The sequence below is a fragment of the Astyanax mexicanus genome, chromosome 6, assembly GCF_023375975.1.
Source record: "Astyanax mexicanus isolate ESR-SI-001 chromosome 6, AstMex3_surface, whole genome shotgun sequence".
NCBI lineage: Eukaryota > Metazoa > Chordata > Actinopteri > Characiformes > Acestrorhamphidae > Astyanax > Astyanax mexicanus.
This window is the reverse complement of record NC_064413.1, coordinates 25,833,486-25,854,368: the sequence shown is the minus strand read 5'-3', so window position 1 is coordinate 25,854,368 and position 20,883 is coordinate 25,833,486. Positions and strand designations below refer to the sequence as shown.

The 20,883-nt window shown below is 39.2% G+C and overlaps 2 protein-coding genes across 8 annotated transcripts in view; both read right to left on the bottom strand.

Annotated features, from left to right (window-relative positions):
• The window catches only part of gfod1 (glucose-fructose oxidoreductase domain containing 1), a 49,762-nt gene extending 41,741 nt beyond the window's left edge, over nucleotides 1-8,021 (bottom strand). The window contains exon 1 of the mRNA XM_007256911.4: nucleotides 7,206-8,021. Coding sequence (XP_007256973.2) covers nucleotides 7,206-7,464 — 259 coding nt within the window. The 5' untranslated portion in view covers nucleotides 7,465-8,021. The remainder of the gene's footprint in view (nucleotides 1-7,205) is intronic.
• Nucleotides 8,022-12,727: 4,706 nt separating this feature from the next.
• The window catches only part of slc12a7b (solute carrier family 12 member 7b), an 80,620-nt gene continuing 72,464 nt past the window's right edge, over nucleotides 12,728-20,883 (bottom strand). For 5 of the 7 annotated variants that reach the window (XM_007256912.4, XM_007256913.4, XM_007256916.4 and 2 more), the window contains 3 exons: nucleotides 20,831-20,845; nucleotides 18,579-18,712; nucleotides 12,728-17,111 (listed from right to left, as the gene is read on the bottom strand). In XM_007256912.4, coding sequence (XP_007256974.3) covers nucleotides 17,020-17,111; nucleotides 18,579-18,712; nucleotides 20,831-20,845 — 241 coding nt within the window. In that variant the 3' untranslated portion in view covers nucleotides 12,728-17,019. The remainder of the gene's footprint in view (nucleotides 17,112-18,578; nucleotides 18,713-20,830; nucleotides 20,846-20,883) is intronic. The other 2 variants (XM_007256914.4, XM_007256917.4) reach the window with 1 other exon arrangement.

The window sequence follows — 20,883 nt, the reverse complement described above, 5'->3', positions numbered from 1 at the left end:
GATGGCAAAGCTGCATGAGCGGGGGTTCGAACCTGCGACCTCCTGCTCATAGTGGCACTTTAGACCGCTGGACCACTTGGCGCCCCTTGATATGGATTTTTAATCACAATATTACTGTTAGAATATATTGTGTATGACACAATATGGCACACCTCCAGTCAGGATTGTATCAGGATAAGGCCAATCTAAATAGAAATGAAGTGTGAAGTGTAAACCCTACCAAAGGTGCATTTAAAACAATCTGAAATATGATCACTCAACCCACTTCAGGAGGTGATGTGAGATGCATTTAGGTCACATGGTATAACAGTGTAAATGCATCCATCTCTCCAAGAAATATTCAACAACCAAAACCCTTCTAAGTACAACCAAAACCCCAGTAATAATTGCTCTGCCAAAAGCAATTTTGCATATTCTGCTCCACACTGCAATCAGAGTTCAGACTAACTGAAAACACATCTGACTTCCAAGTGTGAATGCACAAGTCTAAATCTTATCAGAATACACTTCAGAATCTAGTCACATTAAGTGACTAGGTGTAAACAGGGTTGTTAGGTGGGGCTTTCATGGATCCCATCAATGAGCCATTGGTGTCAAGACTCTATTGCTGGTTCACCAGTTTCTTGGACCAGTTTTGGTAAGTGCTGAAGCCTGCATACAATAGAAACTCCACAATACTTGTCTAATGTGCCGGGGATGTTCGGACCCAGTTATCTAGCCATCACAATCTAATTCTCTTGGTGGTAATTTTATGGCTGACCAATGTATCTGAATAAACAGATGGAAAACAAATTGTAAATCAGCACTGCTCCTCAATTCCCATATCAACACCTCCCTAATACCATTCTACACTGTTCCTGTAGTCACAACACTGTAATGTGTGTACATTTGCAAAATAATACCCCAAAAACAGACATAGCCATAATCCTCTATTTAAGCAGTGCCATACTCCTGGGACCTGAAAATCTCCATGTGAGACATTTTTAATGGATTATTTTCGTGACATCCCAGCATGACTAAAGCTTAGCTCACAGTGAAGCCCGTGTTTATCTAGAGTTGTAGACAGAGACCTGTAACTGACACATTTATCAACACAGTATTTCACAATATGACAAGAGCAAACCCTGATCACCAGTACTGATAACCACGCTGAAAGTCCTTGCGCTGTGACCGGTATTACAAAGGTTTTACATCTTAATAACCTCCAGTTCAAATTCATCATATGCCTCATTATATACAGGGGTGATAGTGAAAAAAAATCCTGAGCCTGAACTTTTTTTTCCTGTTCCAACAGGGTGAGGAAAAGGGGGGGGGGGGGGGTTGTTGGGGAGGGACAACAGACTGCATATGTGACGTAACATAGGCATAAATGTTGACACATTATTCAAACATTTAATAGTCTGTGTATAACCTTATTGTCAAGTGACACATTTTAGATAACGTTTTCATTTTCATATTTACATTTTCTCCACTCTTTTTTTCTACTGAGAGCTCTTCTTAAGATGGTGTCCTTGTGTAAAATAATGTAACTTTATGTTTCATAGAGACTTTTATAAACGTCAGGACATGTGGTCTTACTGTGAACTACAAATGAACAGAAGTCACATTACAGCAGTGTTTCTCAACCCTGATCCTGCATATTCTACTGCATATTAACACTGTTCTGTATATTCTTCTGCATATTAACACTGTTCTGCAGATATTCTTATGATTTTAGCCGATCTGATTCAGGAGTTTAGGGTTAAGCAGTTTATCAGAGCTGTGTGTGGATGAAACTGGTGAAACCGGTGAAACTGCTCACTTACAAGAAGCTGCAGTTCCTCATCCAACCACTAGTCGGAGCTGCAGCAGCACAAGCCCCCGCTGTCTTTACTCAGTCACAGCTACAGCCCAGCCACGGGCTACAGAGCTCAGCTCAGCCAGTCTGGAGCGTTTTTTTTTACACGTTTTTTTTTAAGTTCATCTGTGTAGGAAAAGGTTTTAAAAACGGATAATACAGCTCTCTACAGTTCACCTTTCAGCCAAAGCAGCTAACAGCAGCAGTTGTCACGGAGGCACTGCTCGGATTACATTATAAACAGGTCAGTTAGCGCGCTGCTAACCTCAGGATGTTTATAACTACGGAGTTTAGTGGACACACCACGGCTGCAAGGTTAGACTGTTGAAGGCTACTGAAGACTATTAAAGGCTATTGGAGGTTATTGAAAGGGTTATTGGAGCAGAAATCAGTAAAGGCTGGTTAGATAAGTGATTCACCTCCTCGTCCTTTACTGCGGTGAAACTGCGACTAGCGCTGTCACAGTGATGTTTATTTAACGTCATTAAAACTGATTTTGTCAGGTATTGTCTTATAAATATTTACACAGAACTTATATCTCTCATAAAAAGCGTTTATTTTGGTCAGTAACACTCGTGTTTATTTACTAGCAGCGTAAATTACCAGTGTTTGCTTTGGTGTGGATGTAATTAGGGGAATCTGTACCAGCCAGGTTTGCCAGGCACCTGTGTGGCATTAATGTGGCATTTGGCCCCGCCCAAGATCGGTATCGGCGATCGGCCCATCGTGGTGAAAGACGACCGGCGATCGGAATCGGCCCCAAAAACACTGATCGGTTCAGGAGGTGTAAAAAAGGAGGTGAATTTTGGCAGTGCATCTGCGATTCTTTTGCTCTCTGCCCGTTTCTTTCGTTTAGCACAACCACTTTCATAACTCCGCTTCATTTTCACTGTGACAGCTGTCACTCTAGGTGAAAATCAAGATCAGGTGAAAATCTAGGTGAAATGATTGTGGAATTGTGGAAAACACAATTTTAGTTCAGTGATCAGGGTTAAGAAACTGCTTTAAACTACAAACATAAAGTACTGTACTAAATTCTGACTATCCACTACATCTGGCTTCTAGCTAATTAGCTATATTCATTTTCTCCTGTAATCCTAAACTAATAACGACAGTGAAATATGTGAAATAGTGATTAGCTGATCAGGTACAGGGCAAGTTGAACATTACATATATAGTTTATTTATTTTCTAAAACCTTGACTCCCTATCAAGCTAACTCACTAACACAGCTGCAGTTTATTAATCACAGTGGGTTTAATCTGTGTGCTGATACAAGAAGTGTATTTTTAACCAGCTATCAGAAACATATCATCACAGTTTACGTGTTTAGCCTACCGTTATCTTTTTTTGAGAAAAATCTCCGTATATCCAGATCTGTTTTTAAATCAGCTGAAGCTGCTGCGTCCGATCCCGCTGCTAAATCTCACAGCAAGGGAGGGGCTTCCCCCGCTCCTCCGCAGTTTCTACTGAGAGGCGGGACTTAATACCTGAACCGGCTCTATTTATTTATTTATTTATTTTATTTATATATATATATATATTTTTTTTATAGAGCCACGCTACGCCGGATTTCCGGCGCGGCGCCGGAACGCTATCACCCCTGTATATATCTAGTATGTAAATAGCGTGACATACTGACATTTTTATAGCAATATGTCACCAGGTTACACGCAGACACTAAATACATAAGCAGAGGCCTCTGCTACAGTCAACACATGGAAGAGGTCATGATAACCAGCTGAAATGTTGATGCAGTTCTGCTCCTCAGCCTTGTTCCAGATGGGTTATTTTTGGGTTACAAGCATGATCACAGTCACAGAGATGTTATTTCCCATGATTACTGAACACCTGCGGCACTATGTCTGTCCACTGACTCAGCTAGCTGGACACCATGGCAGAAAGAGGGAGTTTACAAGGATCTTCTCCAAGCTGGGCCTGCAATGGACGTCTGACATAATGCCACTGCCATAATCCTGTATATACACTCATGTGGCAACAGCATCATTTAAAAAAATGGTTTCCTTGCCATCAGCAACCAGAGCCCCGAGAGAGCACAACTGGCCTTGCTCTCTCTGGGTGGGTTGATGCCGCTCTCTCCCCACATCACTCCAAAGAGTGATGTCCACAGCACAAGGCCTCTGTGAGCTGATGTATCTGAACCGAGTCACTGCACTTTCCTCTGTGTGTGCTGTGATGCTACTTGGCAATGCTGCATCAGCAGCAATTCGAAAAGAGGTGGCGGCTGACTTCACATGTATCGGAGGAGGCATGTGCTAGTCTTCACCCTCCTGGTGTTAGGGCATCACTAGTGATGGGGGAAACCTAATAAGTGGCTTAAGAATGCCCACACACATATAATTTGTTAAGTGTTATCCTGTGAGTGAGGCCGAACACTGGCCAAGTTTAAGTGGATTCTAATTATGTGTGCATTTAACATTTAAAATTCCTCGATTCACAGTGTCATGTGTGTACTAGAAATACAATACAGAAGGCGTTACTACTTACAGTGCAGTTGGTGGTAATGACTGTAACTGTCAGCATCTGACCTGAACAGTCCATTCAAACAGACACGCAAATTTGCCAAAAATCAAGGGACTGAGACTAAAGGGGCAGAGAAGGGGCTATTAGAGCACCTCACATTAAGTACTAGCCAGTGTATTAAGCAGCCACCTGTGCTATGCTAAAAGCTAACCCTAAATTATAAAAGCAGTGACAGAATTCAGAACTGCATACTGTCCTTACATTTAATTTATCATTGATTCCTCACTACAATACCCAGCATTCCTTGCACAAACATCTCATTATTGGGAATCTGTGCTGTGCTCAACCAACCTGAATTTCTAGCCCAGCAAGCTAAGAAACAGAACCAAATATTTACCATGGCATTAACATTTCAAACAGCACACTACAAAATAAATCCATCCCAATATAGTTGTCATTTTTAATGGTTCCTTCTATTTTCAGGATATGTCATCAGAAGTCTTTAAAACAGCAAACATTGTACTAAACAACGTGAGGAGACAAGTTTACAACAGTAAAAATGGAACGAGAGCTGACCAGAGCTCTCCTTTAAGTAGGCTACTCTATCTTCCCCACCTTTCACAGATGATGCTCAGAAAAAGAGAAAGAGCAGTGGCAAGTGTGACAAACCGAAAGAAGTCAGCGAGTTTTACCACACAGGATGTGTGTGATCACACCTGCCAATCAAAAAAGGCACAGAGATCAGCATGCCTCTTTAACAGTCATGGGTATTAAGAAACACTGTACATGTCCAGACAGAACAGAATTCTCCTCCTGCAAGATACATGGACCATTTGCACAAGACTAATTTAGCAACAAGGGATGCACTAAGCATTAGGGGGACTAAATCTTCTGTATCTTCTGCTTTTGAGACACTCCACTCAGGTTTTTTGACACAAACTGTTGCCTTTCTACAGTGCCTTATGGCCTTATGGCTGCTGGTTATGAGCAAGGTCTTGCATTGTAATAATGTTGTTACGAGATCACCTGGAGCCACACCTACTTGGAGCCTGTCTTAAATTTGCTAATACCTTGCAAACAGCACAAGATCAAACGTGCATTCCACCCTAAAGCAAGATATCAACAACAATAAGCTATTGAGTTACTTAACAACCTGAGAGGAGTCTTAAATAGGCCTATGGTCATCTCATATGCTATTATATTTAGCTTCCCAGCTATCAAACCCCTTCTTTTGATAAAAGAATAAGCTTCCTGTTAAAAATGAATCAATAAATAAATAAATAAACAAATAAATAAATAAACACAAAAAGTGTGTCACTACATGATAGTTCTGTCACAATGATTATGTTATTGACTTAGTGTTCAATATGGGACATGACCTCAAACATTTTTGCTGCCCTCAATATTGCCTATTGTGTTGTTGACTTAGTGATGTGAATGTGAATTAGCCAGGCTGTTGTTATTAGATATGTTTTTTTTTGTTTAGAAATTAAAATTATTCAAAAACATGTTTGTGTGACAGGCCTACTAAATAGCATAGTGTCTTCTCATGGTTATGAAAAAATACATAGGCTAAACACATAAAAATGGCATATCTAGTAAATAAGACGTTTCATGTTTTCAAGCTACTCAATTAAAAAAAATGAGTAATTTTCTGTGCCTCGAGAAATAATTTATTTAATTTTAAATCTCAGAGTGCTGTATTTTGCGCTGACTACTTTTAATGTGGCACAACATGCTTATCGTTATGTCGACCACGCACAGGAAGAAGGAGGAGGCTGAGGTTTTAAGTTGTGAAGCGGGAATATGGAAGCGGCGAAGGAAAAGAGCGACAATTTACTACCATTTATTATGTTATATTATATTTAACTATTTAAAGCATTTCAATACTGATGTTTTTTTCTTATTGTGGGCACAAGACTGTAAATATTTTAAGGTTAAAATCTTGATGTGATATAAAGAATATGTAGTGCTGTTAGCCAATCAGAGGCAATATGTATGCATGTATGAATATTCATGAGAAAGAGTTGAAATTCTGTCTTTCTTCAGAAACCAGTAATTTAGTGATCTAAAGCAGGACTAAAGCTATACAGAAACACCGGAGCACTTTTTAGCACAAAAAAACGGCTCACGTGTAGGCCTGTCAGGATAAGATTTTTTGTGGACGATATATTGTCCCAGATATTATTGCGATACATTATATTTTTATAATTTTAAGACTATTAATTGCCACTGACATAATAATAACAGAAAAGCATGAAAAAGGCAATTATACCTATTTTAAAGACAACACAATTGTAATGAATTATTTATTATAATTAGTTTGGGAATTATATACTTATTTCTTTATCTACTTTAATCCACACTGTGTGTATGGAGTCACAGTTATTGAAGCATGCCTGGCTAAAATACTGTTAATTGTTATATATGTGAGCAAACATACACATAAACACAATAGACGATATCACGATTATTAAACATTATTGAGGTCATGTTTTTATTTATTGTAAGATAAATCGATATTGCAATTATTGTGGCAGGCCTACTCATGTGGCTTTCAATCATACTAGAGACCACAACTAGACATTTTAAAATGAATGAAATGATGGAGAGAGACCTTTAATCTTAAGGAAGAAAAAGTGCGATTAATCGTAACTAATCAGAGAATTCTATTGTGATTCGTATTAATTGACTGTTTTAATCGATTGTTAAAAAACCAAAAGGTTATTGTGATAGGCTTACTAAATGGTATAGTGTTTTGTCATGTTTATTATTAATAAACACATAAACAACTAATATGACGAACACCCAAAGCATAAGCCAAAACTATTACCAGCATGTTAAAGTGCTGTACATTTCCTCCACTCATTCACTCATTCACTCACCTAAGGTCTTGACGGCTATCTGTCTGGTGAGGGGCGGGGGCAGGTTGATGCAGACCAGATCCACGTCCTGATGGAGTAGCACGTCGTCGATCCGGTTGGTGTAGAAGGGCACGTTCATCTCCTTGGCGAGCTCCTCGGCCTCCTCCTGAGTCCGACCCCACAGAGCCTTGACGGAGAAGCCCTCGTTCTTCAGCAGGGGGATGATGACCCTGGCGGTCAGGCTGGTGCCAAACACGCCTACCCCGGGCAGCATGGCCATACACCTGCCTAGCTACCCCTCTCTCTCTCTCACTCTCTCTCTCTCTCTCTCTCTCTCTCTCTCTCTCTCTCTCTCTCTCTCTCTCTCTCTCGCTACCTCTCTACTGTCAGGTCAGGTCGGCCATCCACCTGCAGAGCGCGAGCCGCTGCCCCGCATTTTAGTTAAGCACGAACCTGCACGAACCGCGCTCCTGCTCACAGCTCACGGAGCCATATCGTTAGTTTCTTTATCTATCTATCTATATATCTATATCTATCTCACGCGCTCAGTGCTGAAATACGACGGAGGGAGAACCACTGCAGCAGCAGCATCTCTCCCTCCGGCTGCTGAGATCCTCCGCTCCGCTCGGAGGAGGAGAAGGACACGGGCTGTCTCCGCACTACCCGCTCAGTAACATCTCCTCCCGCTGCGCGGTGTAGAGCTGACTGAATGAGGGAAAATAACGTAATCCACTCCAGTAAAATCCTGTAGATCAGTGGGCAGGGTCTCCCGCTCCTGCTCGCGCTCCCGGGCTGCCGCTGCTGCTGTCTCCGCTGCTGTGTTTCTGTGTTGGTATATTGGCCACCATACACCGCAGCCAGCGCCGACCAGCGACGTCACGCCCCGAGCTCTCGCCCCGCCCCGCCCCGGCTTTAACCCTTCCGTGTGAGGAGCGAGGGCGAGCCGTGGCCATACAGCCTATCATCATCAGTCACAGCTCAGTTCAGCAGCTAATCAACCACTGTGAAAATGAAAGTATACCGAAGAACATTAAAAGTATGTTCAGTTTAGGTAAAGAATACTAAATGAACATTTTCAATTTAATATATTTTTTGAAAATACACATTAAATATACTTTCTGTGTGTTTTGGAAATCTTGTGATCACAAAGTATTGCAACTTTACGTGCCTGGCATGCTTTCTTTATTTCTCTTTGCTATTTGGGATAATTGGCACCTGAGCAGTGTGAAAACAAATAATAATCTTTTTACATTATGTAGTTTCTGAGAAAAATAATGTCCACATATGGGGATTTTAGTTTTAAATTTCAATAGAACACAATAAAGTCGCAATTTAGCAATGATGTGCAAAACATTTATTTTGTGCCTGAACACAGCAGCATCACAAAACCACATATATCGACATTTTGGACATGTTTTGGGCACCAGACTAGTTGCTGTGCATCAGAGTTAAATCTGCTTCTCTCTCTCTCTCTGTATCTCTTTCTCTCTGTATCTCTTTCTCTCTCTCCTGCTGCTTACAACGCAGCTCCTTAGACCCGCCCACTACCCAGGCCTCTGACTGACAGGCAACTGAACCAGTCAGCTTGCACCTACTAAAACTATATAAAACAGAAATGTGTGAATCAAAGTGTGAGATTGCACAAATTTAAAGAATAGTTCTGAAATGTGAAAAGGACACGCCCCCTCAGATTTAAGCAGAGGCCACGCCCATGTTTGCGTTGCTGTTAGCACCTAGACTTGACCAGGCTCCAACAAATTAACAAAGCCCCACTTCCTCATTAGCATGGTGCCAGAAACACAAGTCAATGCTGGCACTTTGGCTATGTTCACACAGCAGGTGAAAGTGGCCCAAATGCAGTTTTCTGACCAAACCGGATATTTAGTTTATGATGCTTTAAAAATCTGCCATCTGTCTGAATGGTTTGCGCTTTGTAAGTGGCACAGAGCAATGAGTGAGCAATGCTTCACGTTAAGTTTTGCTTTAATCCTTGTCAGCTATCAATGAGTTCACACTGCAGCTGAGCTTATCACCAAGAATTCACTCCAGCTGGCTGAAAAGACACGTTATTGGCCACGGTCAGGTTTTTTCCCCCAAATTACAACATTAAACCGCCAAATGAACAAATATAAAGGTAGTATGACCTGTGGTTTTTGCATTGTATACAGTGCATTGGGAGGTGTAACAGTAGCACTGTATTAAATCTTACCATGCTGTGTGGAGGCCAGGGTACTCTCACTGTGAGTTAACTTATTTCACACAGAAATGTGACATTTGATGCAGCGTTCCAGAGAAACATTTATATCATTATTTTAGTAACTTATGGTGCAAACGTTTGGTCTTCAGAATGAGGAAATGTCTTTCTGATAGCTGGCAACATTCCCAAACAATGGAAATACAACATAGCTATGTTACATTATACACCATCTTTGACTGTACATTACTATTCTTTCACACTAGACACTGGGAGATTTCTGGTCCACTCTCAAGGTGAGCATCATCTGTGCTGTTCAGGTACTGAAGAGTCATGCGTAAAATTGACCACTGGAAAAAAGATTTAGCTTCCATTCTCCTAGTTCATGGTTGCATTATAATACAACCTCTTTGTATTTATGATGGCTGTTTATTATCAGAGAGCAGGTCATCAGTTTTGGTCATTGATCATTTAATCAACAGCCGGTATACAAGCTGCCCTCTGCTCCACATACATGCTGGCTCCTGAGCCAGGGGTCCAAAGGTCACATCAGGCCTCAGGTCACTTTGAAATCAGGATTAGTATGAGCTTGTGCAGCATGTTAGGTGTTTCCTAATTTGAGAGAAAAAGATCAAACAAGTACACTACATACAATAAATACTTGTGACATAAATAGTTCTTTATTAAATTATCATCTGTAACACAATGATCTGTCCGAGACTGTATTTGTCAGAGACAACAGTGCATCTCTACAGTTGCCTGTTAATGGTAGCTGTTGCTACCATGATTAGAATGACCTACTCGTGCCACTCGTGATTTGCAGCCATTAGGGGTCAGCACATAGTCTGACACATGTGAGTGGCATGTGAATATAATGCAGCACCCAGAAAAGAATGAGTGAGAATGAGAGAATGAATTCAGGAATGCAGGATGACTGTATGACATGCTGTTTGTTTCTTAAAACAATAGGGTTGCGCATGTTATACACCCATCTTCTTTTTGGCCTGGGTCACCTGGAATTATTAGGCACAAGATAAGCAGGGAACTAATATATCACATGATACACCACACACGTATATACTCATACCTAGGGACAATTTAGCATAGCTTATACATGCACCATGGGTGTTTTTAAGAGCTGACAAGAAACTGGAGAATCTGAAACAAAACCAGACAGACGCAGACAGTAGTAGAGTAGAATAAAGGCCGCACTCACAACCCCAGACCTTCCCAGAAAGTTTGTAGCACACAATAACTATCATGCCAACCTATGTGCATATCCTGCATGTGTGTGTTCTACTGTTATAAGTAGATCAGACACAGCAGTGCTGGTGGAGTTTTTAAAAACTGTGTGCACTCACTGTCCACTTAAAGAGACCCTTCTACCCACCTGCTTCACTTTGAAGATGCAAAGCATGACAGAAGCCCATCTCTCGCTGAACAGATTGTGTTGGACATACTCTAGTCCTTCATCAAGGGTCACAAGACACTGCACACAGGACACATTTGGTTAATTATTGTTGGGTTTAGTGGTGACACTGAGGTGTTTTAAAAACTCCAGCAGCACTGCTGTGTCTGATCCCATTGTACCAGCGAAACACACACTAACATACCATCACCATGTCAGTGTCACTGCAGTGATAAGAATGACTGACCACCCAAATAATAGCTACTCTGTCGTGGTCTTGTGGGGTCCTGATCATTGAAGGACAAGAAGAAAGGAGAATAATTAAGTATGATGAGAAAAAGAAGGACAAAAAGTGAGTTTGAAATGGGTGTTGAAACAAGGAGGTGGTCATAAAGTTTTGTTTGGACTCTGTATTTTACATATCTTGATTACAATCATGATACTGTGGATTTACTTTATGACTGTAGGCTTGTTGGAAATGGCTACTGTTTATAAAAGGAGTTGCCCAAACCCCAAGAGTACCAGTGCATCTCCAAAAAATGTAATATCATTGAAAAGTTACTTTATTTCAGTAATTCAGTTTAAAATGTGAAACTTGTGTATTCTATAAATGTATTACACACAGAGTGATCTGTTTTACATGTTTATTTATTTTATTGTTGATTATGGCCTATTATGGCTTACAAGCCTAAAAACAGTGTCCAATTGGTACTTTTGCCAGTGTGGGCATTGTGCCAAGTCCTGCTGGAAAATGAAATCCACATCTCCATAAAAGTAAGAGAGAAGCATGTAGTGCTGTAAGATTTTGTGGGAAAACACTGCACTGACTTTGGACTTGATCTAATACAATGGATCAACACGAGCAGATGACATGAGTTTCCAAACCATCACTGATCATCAGTAAATGTTGCATTTACCATAAGGACCATAGTCTGGAGGAAGAGTGGAAGCTGCTTGAGGTCTAGTGTGAAGTTTCTACAATCAGTGATGGTTTGGAGAGACATGTAATCTGGCAAGATGGATCACAGAAGCTAACCCCAGAGACAGAGAATGCATGTTTATATGCGATTTGCATTATTTTAGTCAATAAAAGAATCAAATTTGACAATTGTGGCATTCACTTAGCAAAGAGAGGCTGGTTTCCTCTCACTCCGTTTTTCTCAGTAGAGAAGAAAGAATGGACTGGCGCCACCTGGTGTAGCAAACCTTCAGTTTTACATAAGATCTGCAACATTATTATCATTATTAAAATCATGATACATACTCATAATATTTAAAGAGGTATAATACACTAAATCTAAATGTCTAAGATTAAAAGCTTTTCAAAGTTTTAAGGGGGTGTGCTAATGTGTTTTAAGACTGACAACCTACCAAAGATGAGCCATTTCTTAAATTTGGCAACATTATAGTTATATCCGTGGTATTTATACAGGTAATAATACATATTGTTACTGTATAAATCGATTGTAGATTATTAAATACAGTTAACAGTTGTGTCACCAGAAAGTACATCACAGTGGTATGCCTTTTAAAGCAGTCAACCTGCCAGAAAATTCCCCCTAAATTTTTAAGAAACTATTATAATTATATCAGTTACATTTAGACCGGAAATACATTTTGCCCTATATTATTATATAGTCATTGAGCAACCAACAAAAATACAAAAAGCTGGAGATCATAACTTGGTTTAACTAGGTCCTCTGTGTAACCCCGGTTATTAGGTTAGGATTTGGTTATCTTTCTCTATTATGTTGACTTCTTGCTTTAAACAATTAATGTTTTAAATTCCAGATCAATAGTGTGCTTTAGTGTGTTACAATTAATAGCACTAGTATTTATATACAAACACACAGTATATAACTTAATAACTAAAATCACATATAATAGAGAAATGTAAATAAATGTAAAATAAAGTAAAAAAAAGGAGCAAATGTAAATGGATAATGTTTCAGCACTTTTATTTAAATTACTCAGAGGCACAAATTTAACTTAAAGGGTTCTCCTCCTATTTGTGTACCCACATGTCTCCTCCTAGCAGAATGTGTGCCGATGTTGAATCCTGGAACAGAACAGCATTAAAAGAACAAGGCTCGTATGGGTTTGGGTCGAGTGTGAACCTCGTAACTGGACTAATACACAGTTTTTTAAAATATTTTTTAGACTCAAAACGCCAGAGGTCTTTAGACGCTCACCTGTAAAATCAATTTCTAAATCCTTTTCTTTGTTAGCTTGCTGTGTGTTTTCTTCTCTTGTGCTTTCTCTGATTCATACAGTCACAATGTTCTTCCATGTCTCCTGTTATAGAAAGCAACACAAGTGTCCTCTGTGTATAAATAAACCAGTCAGTCATAGAAGCGGCCTGTTAACCTTTTAACATGAGACAGCAATCACACAGAGCTACAAACAACAGTGCAGCCAGACGTCAGTCAGTATCTCCTGTCAGGTTCTGCTTTAGTAGCTCACAACAGTTCACTCTTAGCATGTTTTTACTCAAAATTATAACAAAAACCCTCTTTACGTTCTGATATACGGTGACAATCTTTGGTGATGAAATGTTGTGGAATATTGTGATAACAAGGGTTTCGTAACATCACTGTAACCCATTTATTATCCTGGTCCCATAACAGATAAATTTGAACCAGAACAGCATGGTATGTCTCCAATGTGTAGAGAGAGAAAAAAAAAGAAAAGATTAATAAGAAAAAAAAAACAATTGAACAAACTCATACACACTTACTCCTCCCCATGTTAAAAAACACAGTTTCTACTAAATTCAGTCAAAACACTTAAGAGCAACATAACTCAAGTGCAGAAACTACAACCACAGACACCACAGTAAGCCTAAGTAAACTAGTGCATGGGTAGATATTGATGGTAAACTCCACAGAAAGAGAATTCAGTCCTTTCCACGAATTCGCTTTCTGTGGACGGTTCTCTGATGACATCACAATGTACTGTAGAAAAATACAACGTTCTGGTTACAAAATACTGCACAGCTAAGAAGAGAGAAAAAAATCAGCTGAAAAGAATCTGTCCAAATCTATACAGTGAGGTGTCCCTTTTTCACCACTCAGGCCTGTACTGCATCTCAAACCAATGGGGCCAACCTGGACCAAAACAAACTGATAACGCTCTTTCTGATACAATTTTTCTTCATAAATAACATGAACAAGAGGAAGATTCTAGCCAATTCCACCTCACACAAGTGGCTATAATAGAAACACATACAGTACCAGTCAAAAGTGTGGACACACCTTCTCACTTTTTAGTTATATTTTATACTATAAATTAACATTAAATACATCAGAACTATGTAGAAACACATGGAGCGTTGTAGAGAACTAGTGAAAAAGGTAATTGGCCTCCACAATCACTTAACGTGAACCCAGTTAAGATGGTTTGGTGTGAGTTGCGCCACAAATCACCTCTGAGAACTCTGAGGATTGCTGAAAAACTCTCATTAAGCTGAGAAAATGCTATCAAAGCAAAATGATTACTACTACATACAGTAATCCCATATGTGTCCCTTCACAGTGTTCCTTAATGTCTTCACTATCAATCTACAATGTACAAAATAAAATAAAAAAACAACTTTTGACTGGTACTTTATTTAAAAAAGGTTTGCATTCATGCTTTTATCCATTAACTGACTAAGAAAACAGATTTAGGGTACACTATGAAAGCATTAAGCCACAGAGGCTTACACAAAAAGGAAAAAAAAAACATACATACAAACAAACAACACTTACTTTGTTTGTCTTTTGGCACACAAAAAAATCTTTCATACAAATACATCAGATTAGATTCAAATCTGAACTTGAAACCTGCACAAAAATATTGTCAATGGATTCAATATACTTAACAGTATTTATTTAATTATTAACAGCTTGTCACGTCTGTTGAAAGATTACGATCTCTTATGAATTTGCTCCTCACACTTGGACTGTAGCTACACTCTTAAAAATGAATCATGTTTGTAATAGGAATGCGTGACATGTCTATAACAAACCTTATGTGGTCCTGCTATGGCATTGTTCAAAAAAACAATTGAAGCACCAAAATTTTTTAACAGTACCAGTCCACTTGCACTTTTCTTCAACACGTTTTGCCGTACCAGATCTCTCGTCTCGCTGTGTGTGGGTGTCTGTGACATTTTTCAAAACAACTGGACACTCTGGAAGTAGGCAGCTTTGTTTTTAAGATTTCAAATGTTTAACTATTCAATCTCATTTTAATCTAAATCTGGAAATCCAGATGTTGCAATTATTAGCTGCTATTTCATGGTATCATACCAGCCAACTCCTCCCTGATTGGCTAGACCAGGGGTATTTAATTAGAATTTAGTTTGGTCCAGTTCGAGAAAATGTATTCCAGAGTGCCACAGCTCTCTCCACTGATATTAATGAATAGCATAGATATGTCAAGGCAAATGTGCAAGTGGACATGTACAATAAGAGTGTATGCCCCATCTGTCCATGTGGCTTTTCTTCTACACTCTTCAGCCTGAATTTAGAAGCCCTGTGAGCTCTATTTTCAGTGATTGTCAGTGCTCAACTCAGTCGAGTTGGTCCGCGTCCGGTATCCGCTGTAGCAGTAACATAACTAAAAGTTCATGCCATTTAAAGGGGATCACCTCATAAAACTAACACACGGATGTCAAGGCAGAAACTAAATGAGCTGTTCCAAAATAACAGAAACGAGTAGCTTTGGTAGTGAAGGCCAGGCATGTCATATGACCCGTTGGAAAATGCTTTAAAGCTTTGTGGATTACTTCCTGTTGTGCTGGTTTCGAATACATATTGTATTGTGCTTGCAGTTTTTGCAGAATCTAATACGTTCTCCATATTGTCCAGATCAACACCGAGTGCAGCTCAGTGAATGAAGCCAGTACGACAGGGTTCTCCAACAACCCTTAAGGATTCGTGGTTTGCATCTTCAATTTGGTAGAGGTCAGAGACTGCTGAAGGTCTTACATCATTGTTACTATGGCTATATTCCTGGAGCACTGATGGTATTGAACTACCATACAAGATCACAATAACAAACCTCTAAGCAACCGGATGCTGACAATGACGAAATGGTAGGTGATGAGATGAAAGAAAGAAAAAAAAAATATTGCACAAATCCAATTAAATAATATTCAGTAAAATAACATTCCTAACTTTCTTCAAAATGAATGCCCCCTGCCCCAACACACACACATGTGTACACACACACACAAACACAAACATACCACTAAAGCGGACACAACTAGGATTTGCGAACAACAACAAAAAAAAAATACTCTCTTGATATGTGAATCTGAACCTTAGTTTGAGAATCTCTGATACAGATCACAAACAAGGAGTCCCTTACAAAAACATCATAAAATGACATAAAATTAGGATGTGCACCCCGATGTGTGATTTGAGTATAAAGAGAGATTTTTTCTTCACATTAACAAAAAAAAAATGAAACCAAACAAAAAAAATATAATGTGAATGTATTTGAATGCAAAATGTAACGGTTTGCAAATCAGAAACTTTCTATGAAAATAAGTTTTTGCCTCTAGAGCTACGCTGAGTGCTGCTGTAGTGCACAGTGCTATCCCGGCTGAGTACTTTATAACACTGCCTCCTGCTGATCAGCAGCAAAACAGAGCGACAGTAATAAAATCCTGTCTGCCAGGCTTAAAAAACACACAGAAGTTGCTGCAGAAACAAACAGCAAAGAGCCAACCATGGCTATGAAACAGACACAGCCAGGTCATGTGCACCTTTTTTTAAAGAAATCAATTCCTTCAAAAAACCATAATACATAAAAAAAGCTAAAAAAAACAACAACAACAACAAAGCAACAACAGATGATGATGTTAGTACACACATCAAACATTTCCATAGACAGCTTGCTGAAATGACACATCCTTCACTGAACACGAACACGGATGGCAGGGAGAAAAATCAGGAAAAAGAAAAGATTCACACAACAGAACAGAGAATCAACAAGCGCAAGTTAAAGTGTCGTTATGCTGCTTCGTCCTTTGGCCTGTGGTGCTCTTGCGTCTTGCCTGAAACGACGTCTTCAGTGGTTTTCCTCTGCTCTCTGGTCACAAAGGCCGAATCCCCGCAGTCTCTCCAGACGCACCACAGTCCTCCATAATGCCACTAACCCAGTCCCAGCTTTGCCATTAATACTTGGCCATGCTGTTAAAAAATATGACTCTATTCAAAGAGATTTCAGGGCAGCAAGGGAGTCTATGAGTAGATGGTGATAACCTCCCGACCACCTCCGCGCACCAGCAGGACCCGGTTGAGGCCTTCTAACAAAACCTCCAGGAACTCCATATCTGAGGTAAATGGATTAAGGGAAACATGTTTCAAATTGTCGTTGTTGGCAGACTTGAGGCAGAGCTTTAAACAGCTTTTAATTGATCTCTGTGCTCCTCCTCTATGCTTCAAATGTGCTGTGTTGTGTACACAGACAATTTATTTCTGACAATACAAAACACTGACACAAAAAAATATGAAACACTTTATACATAACAGTGACTTATTATTTAAGGCATATTGCAGTTTTTCCTCTTGGACATCTTTCAGTAGCTGAGGCACAAAATGGAGCCAAAACACCCCCTTGTTTAAAAAAATATATATAAAAGCCACGGCAGCAATCATTTTGCAATAAGTAAACACTGCATTGTGCTTTGTTGTTTTGTCTGCTAGGACGTTTAAAATGTCTGGTCTTCAGTAAATATTTATAATGTAGTTTTGTAATTGCCTTTTCTTTAAAGAAAAAGACAAGACAAAAATACACTTAAGCCCTATCTGGACAGGATTAGTTTCTCAGGGGGACGTCTGTGAAAAATATTTCACACTTCTACTCAGTATAAATCTCTTGCATCTGGACTGCAGTTGAAAAAACAGGAGGACCAGTGAGTTGTTTTGCTTTCTCGCTCACATGATGTCACATTCAGTAGCTCCTCCATTTCAGTAGCTCCTCCATTTCCACTCGCCGTTGTTTTTACATGGATCTCCATTGAAACTAACGCCACAAGTGTAATTACGGTGCGTAGCAGTGGACAATTAGCTATTTATTAAACGCGAGGAGGAGAAAAAACTCAGACATGTGGACCCGGTCAGGACTAAAATTACCAGAGTTCAGCGAAAAACAGTAGATAATTCAGCCAGTAATTTTCTCATAGGACGTCTAAGAAAACACATACATGGTCGTTCCGGACAAGAATAAAGGCACAGAGGACCCCCCATAAAAGAGAAAATTACCCCAGGACCCCCTGAGAAACTAATCCTATCTGGATAGGGTTTTAGGCAATCTGTAAAAAAACAAATGTGCCCAGCATTTGGCCTTTAGACGAAAGTTTTATTTTGTTGAGTTTAGGCCAAAAATCATAAGTTTTATTTAAGTGGTTTTAAAAGAATGAGCCCAGTGGAAGTTCGGTGCTATGACAGATTAAAATATCTTGAAGATCAAGGTTAGGCTTTTTCCATTGTAATAATGTATGAAGGTGAAAGAATGGGCAGACACACAGTCAGAGGACAGCAGAAAAGATAAAACGACACTCTCAAGTTCAAAACAACTGAGCCTCTGCCCTCACCTGCCCAATCTGGCACAGCAAGCCAAGTAAACCTAAACATCAGAAGGCAAGTGCATCTAAATATGAGACCCAAACTGTGATGTGCTCAAGGCTCAGACTTTACCAGTACACTATTTATCTTACTCACTAATCTAGCCAATTCCAACAGGTCAACTCTTAAAAAGAGCAAAAAAACTACTTTATATAGTAGGCAGACAAGGATACAATTTTCATCTCCTCCCCGGTTCTTCGGAGGTCCCGGCATGTTGAGGAGAACCAGTTGGGCTCCTTGGGACTTGTTCACCACCACCTCGTTCAGCTTCACAGCAGTATGCATGCGGCGAACATTGGACTGATTGCTGAGCATGTAAAGAAAAGGGAATAAAAATCAGCAGCAAGAAACCCTGAGAGAATGGGTGATAAACCATAGATACTGTAAAGGGACATTGAGATTTATATTTTACTGCAATATTCATTTGTTGGTATTTTTAGTTACTGGCACTCTTTGTAGCAGCATCGTTCTGAAATAATGTCCACTGTTTACTGTCTTTCTCAACATTAACTACTGCTAGGTTCAATGTTAAGGGTGAAGTAAAAAAGCAATGAAAATTGAAATTTGCAATATTATTTAAAATAAGCCTTTAAAAATAAGTATTTAAAATAAGACTCCTTTATTTTTTTAGGGTTTAAAAATAGTTTATAGTTGACTGATGGAAAAAAACTAAGTAAGATAAGCACCTAGAAAGATCTGAGGTTTGACAGTAAAAATGAACATGGAACCATTATTTGTCAAACGACTATTTGTTAATATACCTTTTTATAAACTATTTATAACCCCAAAAAATGTTAAACTCCTTGCCCTAATATATTTATAATATATATCCCTAATACATTTCCTGTGTTCCACTTAATTGACACATTCATATTTCTTTTTTTTGTTCAGAGCCCTTATAAGTTTAAATTTTCATGAATTCACAGTCACATAGCATAGTTTGAAAGCCTTGACGGACCCATCAGGCCCAAGTACACTCAGACTGGGAATTAGAGATGTCGGAAATATGATGGTTTTGACCGAAAATGTATCTTATTTTTTTTTTAGAATCACTGAGATCTGCCTATATGGCAAATATTTTAAACCAATACTTGCTGACGTATTTATTGTATGGCGAAAAAGGATCAAGAGATATTGGCCGCACTACTACATCATTTATACAGCGGTCTCTCTATTATAGTTATAAATGTATATACTGCCACTGACATTAGCATCGGCATCAGTTCAGAAATCCTACACTGGTGCATTCCTATTTGGAGTATAATTTCAATATATGTCCCTGTATTGGGTACCCTGGTTTATTACCCATTCATTCACAACAATCTTGGGACTTTATCTTGGTCAGTGCTTCTGTGCGAATTAAAGTACAATTAAGTTCCAAAAAGACAATACAAAAATAAAACTTCAGGCTTTTTTTTTTGGAATTAAAGGGTTTTGGTGAGTCGCAACAGAGAAATAAAGGCAAATGAACAATTAGTGAGTGAAAAGAAACAAATAGTAAGAGTACAGAATTGAAGTGTATATTTCATATATGTCTTACATTTCAGGGTACATAAATTGGCATTGAATAAAAAAATATATATTTGTGGAGGTTAGAGTTGGTATGCACAGCATGATATGCACATGGCCTTAATGTAATTATTGTTAAACACACACACAACACACTCTCACACACACACAAGCACACATAAGCAATCATAACACTTGCTTTACTTCACAACCTGATGTCAAATTGAACTGTATGATTACTATATAACAAAAATACTGATATATTCTAAACCAGGGATTCCTGACTTTTGGCAACTTAACCCACCACCAAATACAGCACAACCATCAGCTTTGTTGTTTTCTGTTCCTGTGCAGATTAATGCTGCTTTTCTCGGTTCTCTCGGTCAGAGATACAGTGGCTGCTTTACTTGTAGATGGTCCACCATGTGTTTTGAACCATTTATCCATAAAATCAATCAACAAGCTCAAACTAAATGTTTTGCTTTAAAAAAAATAACTTAAGGTCTGCCATACCTTACATTACATTTAAATACTATATATTTAAATATTTTTTACTTTGCAAAATAGATAGGGGCCCACAGGGTGAAAATCGCTTTTCTGTAATATCAAACCTTCTATATTTGTTACCATCTACCCACCCCATAACTGACATCAGGTGCAGTGGTCTGAAAAGCATGTGCTCTGCTGAATGGGATGAAAGTACAACAGTCATGCTAATTACAAACAAGCAGTGATGGATGTGATGAAATGCTGGCAATGGCATGCACGCCGCATAAACACAAACACACACGCACACACTCACATGCGCACACACATACACTCCGAGTGTGCCGACTGGTCATGGAATGAGGAGACGGGACAACTAATACAAACACAAGCAGACACGTAACCTACAATAAAGAGAAGTGTGACTTACAGACTCTCCCACTCTCTAGAAGGAGGAAAACGGGACAAAACAACAGAGACAGG